An 8,888-nucleotide genomic window follows, 5' to 3' on the forward strand; every position below is an offset into this window, starting at 1 on the left:
GCTCGGCGCGCCCACCGCCTCACGGCCGGTGCTGGTGCCTGATGCCCAGCAGGCCTCTGCACCGGGCTGCCGAGGGGAAGGAACCGATACCGATACCGTCAGGATGCGAGCGTGGGCTGGAGGACATCACCTCCCCTGTCTAAATAGGCAGATGGGTCACCATCTCCCTAAGCCAGAGCTGGCCTGGGAGCTCGAAGAGTAGAGAGATGTACCAGAGAAATATCAGTGGTTGCCGGATTATGAATTTAGCTCCCCGGGAACCTGCTGTGACAAGGCAGAGCCATGCCCTGGTGAAGGCAGTGTCGACCACACTAAGGCTCAGTTGACACTTATGGCTCGGCAGTTGCTATTTGCGGATTGCCAAGACCCAGCAGCTCTCTCTTGGCTCTTTGCGTTCCCACGCCTTCTCTGGACTGCTGATAATGTCCTGCACGAGCAAGCGCTAATTGTGCGGGGGGAAGCGGTTCCTCGAGATGATAATGACTGTTCTCTGCCCCTTCTGTACATAGTGATGGCCTGTGACTCCTTTAGGGCTTTGCCATCTACACGTGGAACTCTCTCAAGACAGAGCCCTTGGGGGGAAAAGAGAGAAATAAAAATGTCTGTGATAACCCAGGCAGTGTTGTTGCAGGGTGACCGCATCACCCTGTTAGAAACTTCTTGAAACTCGGGACATAGAAAAAAGTCCTCCTTACCCCAAGAGCCATGTAAATTGACTATGAGACTTTCACATCTCAGTGCTACTGTCCATCCCCTGCCCAAAAAACCCTCTCATAGGGCTACCAGTGATTTGGTAGTTTTAGATTTGCCTAAGTGCAATGGAAGGTATCTACTCCTGCGGTATGGATTAGACTAATGGTTAAGCTTTCTCCTTGTTAAGTACTAGCACACAGTCCTGCCGATTGAAGAGCTTTCTGCAAAATTCTTGGGGTGGTTTTCTCCTCTGAGCAGTTTTCAGCTGGCGTTGCTGTCGGCATGCTACCTGCTGTGCATTCTCTCTGTTCTGAGCAGGATCCAAGGGACTAGGCCCCTCTCTTTGTCTGCTGCTGCCAGAGCTGTTTTAGGAATGGGCAGATGGGGAGATGACAGTGGGAAGCAGAAGCTCACCCTGCAGGATGTGGCAGAGCTAATTCGGAAGAAGGAGTGTCGCCGAGTGGTGGTGATGGCTGGCGCTGGGATTAGCACACCCAGTGGCATCCCAGATTTCAGGTAGTGCCTCCATTGTTTCGTTTGTCCTTTTTCAGCGCTGGGAGGGCCAAGATCTTCAGCTTAGACAATGCTGGTGCCTGCTACTCTTCTCACCCCTCCATTTTGTTTATCTATGCCAGGCTAGACTAGGCACAGGAGTTTCCGTGCCTGCTGATCCTCCTTCTCCAGCCAAAGGAGGCTGGCCTCACCAGTCGGACTTTGGGCCATTCCTTGTCCCAGGTCTTCATGATGGTTGCTTAATTCTGTGGCTGCACTCACTGCACCACCTTGGACACGAGAGAAGAGCCAATGTGGCCGTGGCACAGGCTCAAGATGCTCCAGCTAGAAGACAGCATGGTCCTCACAGCATGTCAGCATGGACCTTCCCTTCCTCTGACTGCGGGCACACCTCTGCAGCCGGGAGAAGGTGGGGCGGCAGTAGAGCAGGGATGGAAGGCGGGTTCCTCAGTCCAGGGGTAGTTTCAGCTGCTCTCTTGACACACAATGGACAGGACTAAGCAGCCAGAACCCAAGGACCTGGCTGGCCGCTCCGTTGTGTCTTGGCCTGGCTCTGTGGTGGGTGGCATCTCTTCTTGCATTCTGACTCCTGGCCCTGCTCTCCTCTCTTTGCAGGTCCCCGGGGAGTGGCCTCTACAGTAACCTTGAGCAGTACAACATCCCATACCCAGAAGCCATCTTCGAACTGATGTATTTTTTTGTCAACCCTAAGCCCTTTTTCACTTTGGCCAAGGAGCTCTACCCTGGCAACTACAGACCCAACTATGCCCACTATTTCCTGAGACTCCTGCATGACAAAGGGCTTCTCCTGCGCCTCTATACCCAGAATATTGACGGGCTGGAGAGAGGTGAGTTTTCGTTTCCCCAGTTCTCAGCAGCAGAGTGCCAGGAAGACATGAGGGCGAGAAGCAGAACAGGCAGCAGGACTGGAGAAATGGCCAGTGAATGTGGAGTTTTGGTTCAGTCACCTCACACTGAGCTGGTCCTCTCCCACTGTGTTCCAGTTGCTGGGATCCCTCCAGATAGACTGGTGGAAGCCCATGGCACCTTTGCCACTGCCACTTGTACGGTCTGTCGAAGGAAGTTCCCAGGAGAGGACTTCAGGGTGAGTGGTGGCAGTTGGGCATTGATACATACATTAATGCATGGAGAGGAAGCTGTTGCAGGCCTGTAATTTTGCCCACAGGGCCAAGAGGTTTTATTGGAGGGGACCAGACTTGGGGCTGGATGTTGCTGCGAGGATGTGTTGTGGTTCTGACCCTGCTTGTGCAGGTATGCGCTGCCTCATAACAAGTAGTGTCGGGTGCTCTTGCTTCAGGGGGATGTCATGGCAGACAAGGTCCCTCACTGTCCGGTCTGTACTGGAGTCATCAAGCCTGACATTGTGTTCTTTGGCGAGGAGCTCCCGCAGCGCTTCTTCCTGCACGTGACAGACTTCCCCATGGCAGACCTGCTTTTCATCATCGGAACATCCCTGGAGGTCTGGGCCTAAGGGAAACCCCTGCTCACAAGGGGAAAAAGACACATGGAAAATGGGGCCCAAGGGGACTCTGTAGAAGAGAGAGGGTTTAGAGGAGAAGGCGAGAAACTGCATTATCAAAGTAAAATTTGAGGTGGCAGGGTGAGAAATAGGATGCATGCACTCCAGGAGACCCTTGGAAAACCTTGTGTGCTCCCGGTAAAGGTGGGCACCTGCAGGGCAAGCGATGAGTTTCGCAGCTACCTGAGGAAAGGCCACAGGGTAACCGGTGACATCCGTAACATGTTCAAAACTGGGGTAGCTTAGCCCATGGTGGGAGAACTGTTAAACACAGCAGTTACAAGCTTGGTGTGCAGTGAAGTCATGGCCACAGCGCTGCTCAGCAGTGTGACCATCTCTCTCTGCTCCTTTGGATTCCTCTCCTTCAGGTGGAGCCCTTTGCCAGCCTGGCAGGGGCTGTTCGCAGCTCTGTTCCCCGAGTCCTGATCAACCGAGACCTCGTAGGACCCTTCGCCTGGCAGCAACGCTACAATGACGTAGCCCAGCTGGGGGATGTGGTCAGTGGGGTTGAGAAGCTGGTGGAGCTGCTGGACTGGAAGGAAGAAATGCAAACACTAATTCAGAAGGAAAAAGAAAAGGTGGGAAATGGCTTAGAGCCCCGCCTCCCTTCCTTAGCCTCTTCGTTCCTTGTGCTGGAGTTATCCCGGGGGGAGCAGGTTTGCTTGCTGGGTTAGACCTGCACCACAAACACTGTCACGCTTGCAGTCTGCATTCAGAGGAAAGGACCACAGAAAAGTGCAAAAAAATTTTTAAAAGTCCACCAACCCTCAGTGCTGTTTCACAGTGAAGGTGCCACAGAGCAGAGTGCTGTGTTGCTGAATGTTTCAGTGGTACAGAAGGGGATGATGCGGATCTGCCAACCTCAGATGAGACAGGAAGAATACAGAAAAGGCCAGGCTTTGGGTTGTATGAGAGCACTTGAGCGCTTCTTCAAGCAGTGATCCACTCAGTTACTAAAAAGCTTTCTGCTGATTTAATCTTTTTTTTGTTGTTGTTCCCAAACACACCGAGAAAGCCCTATAGATGAAGGTACAGTTTCCTGGAGGTGGAGGTGACCAACCAGAAATTCCCTCTGTCATCTATCAGATTAATCCAGTACAGTCTTGTAAGTCAGCAGAGGACTCACCTTTGCACTTAAGCAACACAAAAGATGGGCACTCTCTTCTTCAGGCAACGCTTCCCTCATGCAAGGAGACTAGAAAACTCCACTGAGCGTGCAGACACACAGTGGGGCACGCGTTTGGGTGCTGATGCTGCTGTTCAGGCGTTGGCTTTTACGCTGCGTTTTCCCCACCTGAGCCTGTGATGCTGTTAATGGCACATTAACACAAGTAATTACTGAGCTAAACCAAGGAGCAGAACCAAGCATCATCTTAGCAGAGCTTTCCTCTTTCTGTACATTCACTTAATTGCTTCATTTCTAGTGGGTTTTTTTGGTCATTGTGAGAAATAAGTAATAGTAGTAACAAAAAGGAGTCTCTAATTGCACTCCGAGAGCAAAGAAGATACTGCAGGGGCCAGCCATGCGACCAACAGCAAGCAGGAGGCAGGGGTGAGGGTACTTGCTCCACCTGACAGCACTGAATTATTAACTAAAGACTTGACTTTCTCCCCTGTTGATCATTTATTTCCCTGTGCCATTCTTCTTACATGTGTAATCTTCTGAGATCTTCCAAAGTGAAAAATTGTAGGAGAGCAAGTTCTTAATTAATTTGAGTTTAGTGCTAATGTTAATTACTACATTACTTTAGACCTGCTGGGAAGATTTTTCCACATTTGGCATCAAACACTTTTTAAACTTTCTATTTAAGCAGAAGTTGTAACTTGTGGGCTGGGCCAACTCTTCCACTTGTGTACATGGGCACAGCTCCATTGTCTGTAGTAGGGCTCTGCCAACTCCATGTAGTAAGAAGCCAGTTGTATTTTTAACAGATATACTGCCCATACATGACTTCTTTGACCCAAGAGAAAATCTGGCTTCAGGATTCCAATTTTAACATCCAGGTTGTTTTTCCTTTCATCACATTATGGGGTAGGAATGAATATGAATTATTAGTGTTTTGGTCAGGTTTTTGTTTTTTCACTGCAAGCCTTTTTGCATTTGTATGAGATCAGCCAGCCCTTAGTTTAACGCTTGTGCTGCTCTCAATCATTGATGGATAATGCTGATGTAAATGTGGTAAAGCATGAAAAACAAACTCCTCCTCACTCTGGGATTTTGGTGCCAGGAAGCATTGCTGGCTGAGCTAACAGGGCTGGCAGGCTTGAGACACCCTAGCAAACACTGTGTGGTCTTTCTATTTTTAGCTGGATGCAAAAGACAAATAGGACAGCCAGCTCCCTGCTGCTGGAGGGCGATGTTCACCTTGAAAAGGAGACATTGTCATGCCCAGCATGGGCAGAGAAAGAGATCATGGCAGGGAGCTGTGGAAGAGGCCGTCCGGCTCTGCAGCAGGAAATCCACACAGGACTGGCACTGTGGGGAGGAGGGGATGCTTGTGGCTCAGTCCTGCCAGCCTGGAAGCAGAGCGGAGAGGCCCTTACCCACGAAGGGACACTGAAGGGAGCAAAGCCCAAATGCCAAGCTGCAAACTGGTTCTGCATATGAAGGCTTTCCTACCCGAGACTTCAGAACAGTTGATGTAGCCACCAAGCACTGTTCCTTCCTTGTCTTGCCTCATTTCGGCACCCACTAGGAGAGACTTTGCTCTTCCACAGCTCTGGCTGTCACCCATTGGCACGCCATTTGACCATGCCCAGCCTGGAGAGCTTCACCAGTAAGTGGCCGTAAGCTCGCGGCAGCATGTCAGATGCGCTGTGGGTATGCAGCTTGCCCGTTGGGGCTTCCTCCTTCTGAGCCATCCAGCCTCGGAGACTCCCAGAGAGCCTGGTTTTCAAGGAGCAGGAGTTGAACATGCCATGAAGGTCAGACCTTAAGGCAAGACAGTCGAGTGAGTTTTCCAGCTCCCGCCACCAGACTGAGCATCTACCAACTCCTTTCCCAGCTCCTCCTCAGATACTTTTCTCTTAGTCCTGATCTTTCAGCTGCTGCAGACTAAGTGTTTATTCTTCAGATGAAATCTCTGCTAATCAGGGGAGAAATGCTGTCATGGGGGGGCCTGCCCCCCATTCCTGTTCAGGAACACCAACTCAAGCTGCTGGGAGAGTTTTGAATTAGTGTAGTTAATTATTTAATAATAAAAAGAGTTCTAATTCTTTTGCCGATGTCACCTGAAGCTTTTTCTGTAAACTTCAGACCTTCCCTACTGTTTGAACACATCCTTTCACCTGCTTTTTTATTACCTTTTTTTTTTTCTTTTTAACTTTACACAACTGCCTTTCCTCCCTGTAAATGCTGTCCCAGGGAGAGGCAGCATCAGAGCACTGCAGTGATGTCCTGCTCTTTCTCAAACATGCCCTACCAGATGTACTTTGCATGTCACAGGTGTAGCAGAGCCTCTTCCCTGCAACAGAGCATGAATTTCATCTGCCCAGCACCCAAATTTGGTGGTGGGGACTGAAAGCACACCCAGGTGGCCCTGGCTGACCCATCTGTTTATCACAGCACCTGTCCTAAGAGGTAATCCCAGATCAGTACCAGCTCTAAACAAGTACAACAAAATGCAAAACATTTTATGCCACCATTTTGTTACTGTTAATACTGAACTGCAGAAAACCCAAGCAAAGGGTATAAAAACATGTGAGCACACAGCTGTGTCTTGCTAACACTGGAACACTGTTACTGACTTCTGTGCCTAAAAGCCCTTCCCAGGGCAAAGCTAGAGCCTCAAAACACTGTCTTACAGCTATCTGTTTACATAATTCGAAGTGTTTGGACGTAATACTCATCCGCTATAAATCAGACTAGCTCTAGGGACCCCAGACAAGCCTGGCACATCTACTGCTAATGCTACAGGAACAGAGAGTTCGGCGCTTGGTGTCCCAGCTGCTTCCTTGAAGAAAGGTTTGAACAAGTTCCCATTCAGACCTGCAGACTTGTTTATCCAAATGCACAATTCAAATCTATCTGCGTGTTCCTCCTCGCAGCCGGGACTGGCCCAATGGAAGCGTTTGCGTGGCCTCAGGAAAAGCAGAAGGGCTGTTCTCACTTTGCAGAGCACCAAAAGCCTCGTAGCATGTTGCTTCACGCTTAAAATGGTGGCAACATGTTTTTAACGCATACCCCATTTATAAACCCTTACCCCAGAAGGAGTAAGTTCAGCCCCTGCACTGGGGCTTTTCAAAGCAGGGCCTGTCAGGTGCAACTCAGGGTTCTAAGCACAACAGAAAGTTAGAATACAACATCATCAGAAGCACTGCATGAAAAATATATCCCCCACTTTTCCTTTTGCATGGAAAAAGTGTCCCTGCCCATTGCAGGGGGGTTGGACTAGATGACCTTTAAAGGTCCCTTCCAACCCAAGAATAGTTTATTCTATGATTCTATGAAAGCTTTGGAGAGCTTTGAGGTCTGCATTTTCACATAGGTCTGTGGTGGGGTTTTTTTTGCTAGTTACTTAAAAAAAGTGAGAGATATGCAATTGGCCTAAAAACTTCAACTGTGATACACTGAAGCTATATGAATCTTAGTGGCTCAGTTTTACATAAATATTGTATACCCTTGGGAGAGCCTAGAACTTTAATCACGACTACTGAAACAATTCTTAATGACTGAAGAACTAAACTAAATGAAGCAAGCTTCAGCTTTTTACACCACAGAGACAGTCTCCAGGAAACAAGCACCAGCTCCTAAAAATACATAGGCAGGAACACTCCCAAACCCTCTGCTCACCCCTGCTGCACATCTGCAGCCTCCCCCAGACCCAGACTTCCTGGATGCCTGATGTGGTGCCCTGTTGCGGAGCCCGGCCAGTCTCTCCTGCCTCCCCACCAGAGCCCCAGCCCCGCTGCACTCGCTGCCCACAGGGAGTCAGAAACCTCAGCAGACTCACACAGACAAACAACCATTGGGGCTGGCTCGCATCCTGCAAAGGCTGAGCAGCAAATCCCTATTGCACAGGCAGAAAACAGAGCTGGCATGCACAATTTTCAACTATTATGCAGCATTTGTAAAGGAGATGAGGAACAGTCCTGTAACCAACCACGTGTTGTGAGGCCAGAGCGGTTGAGCTAAGACGATTTGCAATCCCCAAGCTTCGATGCTCACTAACTTTGGGATGCTCCATTCGGTTATACTTGGTGGATGTGGTGCAGGGAAACGTTCTGGTTTAGCCTCAGTTCAATGTTACAATTTTACCTTCCTAATAAAACTGTAAATTTCAGGGTGATCAGAGTAGAACCAAGTGCTAGTAAGAAACAGCCAAAGATACTTCCTTACTTACTCAGAGCTATCACATTTGATGAATCACTGCCATGCACCCACTTGTCAGGTTTTCTTTATTCTAGCATCACTTTTGCATTCCTACTTGTGATAGTATGTTTTGGAGCTCTGGTACATGAGACAAACTGGAAGATGTTCTTTAAAACAATTCTTTAAAAAGAAAAAAACAGAACAGAAAAAAGACAAATCTAAGCCACAGCAAAGGACAGGATTGACACCAGCCCCTGGGCACAAACAGCAGTGGACCTGTAGGAAAGCCAAGGCAGAGGAGAAAGCAGCAGACAAAGCACACAATTTGGCATTTCATTTGGAAAGCATGAGATGGGGAGAGGCTAATGCCAAAACCTAAACTCTGTGGTACAGGAATGCTGCACATTGCCAGAGACTGAATATCAGAGCGCTCCCGGCAGTCACCTGCACGTTTCTGTCCTGTGGCCGATGGGAATGCTGTCAGCTTCACACAACGGCTTCACTCACCTCCCCACAGTGCACACACCGCTGCTCTCCTCTGCACACTCGTAAGTCCACACGCTCCTGTTTTTGCGCAGACACCGTCACGCCCGCAGCCATATACAACACACACACGTACGGCTACCTGCTGATGAAATGGATGCGCTGTGCCAAGACACCCCGCAGACACTGGTCCCCAAGAACTGCCGGGAGTAACCGCTCACACCCCTCTCTTGCAGTCCCACGTGCATTCCTGGGGAGCGGCTCCCCCCACATAGAGCCAGCAACGCATAGCTACGCACAGCAATGCGCGCCCTGACAAGCAGCCACACGTACACAAGATGCTTTGCA

At 49.6% G+C, this 8,888-nt stretch overlaps 1 protein-coding gene across 1 annotated transcript; it reads left to right on the forward strand.

Annotated features, from left to right (window-relative positions):
• Positions 1-1,013: 1,013 nt before the first annotated feature.
• SIRT3 (sirtuin 3) lies at positions 1,014-5,438 on the forward strand. Its single transcript, XM_010282693.1, has 6 exons — positions 1,014-1,209; positions 1,822-2,054; positions 2,211-2,311; positions 2,525-2,686; positions 3,115-3,324; positions 5,054-5,438. The coding sequence occupies exons 1-6, from the start codon at positions 1,067-1,069 to the stop codon at positions 5,072-5,074; spliced, it is 870 nt and encodes a 289-aa protein (XP_010280995.1). The 5' UTR covers positions 1,014-1,066; the 3' UTR covers positions 5,075-5,438.
• The last annotated feature ends 3,450 nt before the right edge of the window (positions 5,439-8,888 follow it).

This window comes from Phaethon lepturus, unplaced genomic scaffold (genome assembly GCF_000687285.1).
Source record: "Phaethon lepturus isolate BGI_N335 unplaced genomic scaffold, ASM68728v1 scaffold2332, whole genome shotgun sequence".
Lineage (NCBI taxonomy): Eukaryota > Metazoa > Chordata > Aves > Phaethontiformes > Phaethontidae > Phaethon > Phaethon lepturus.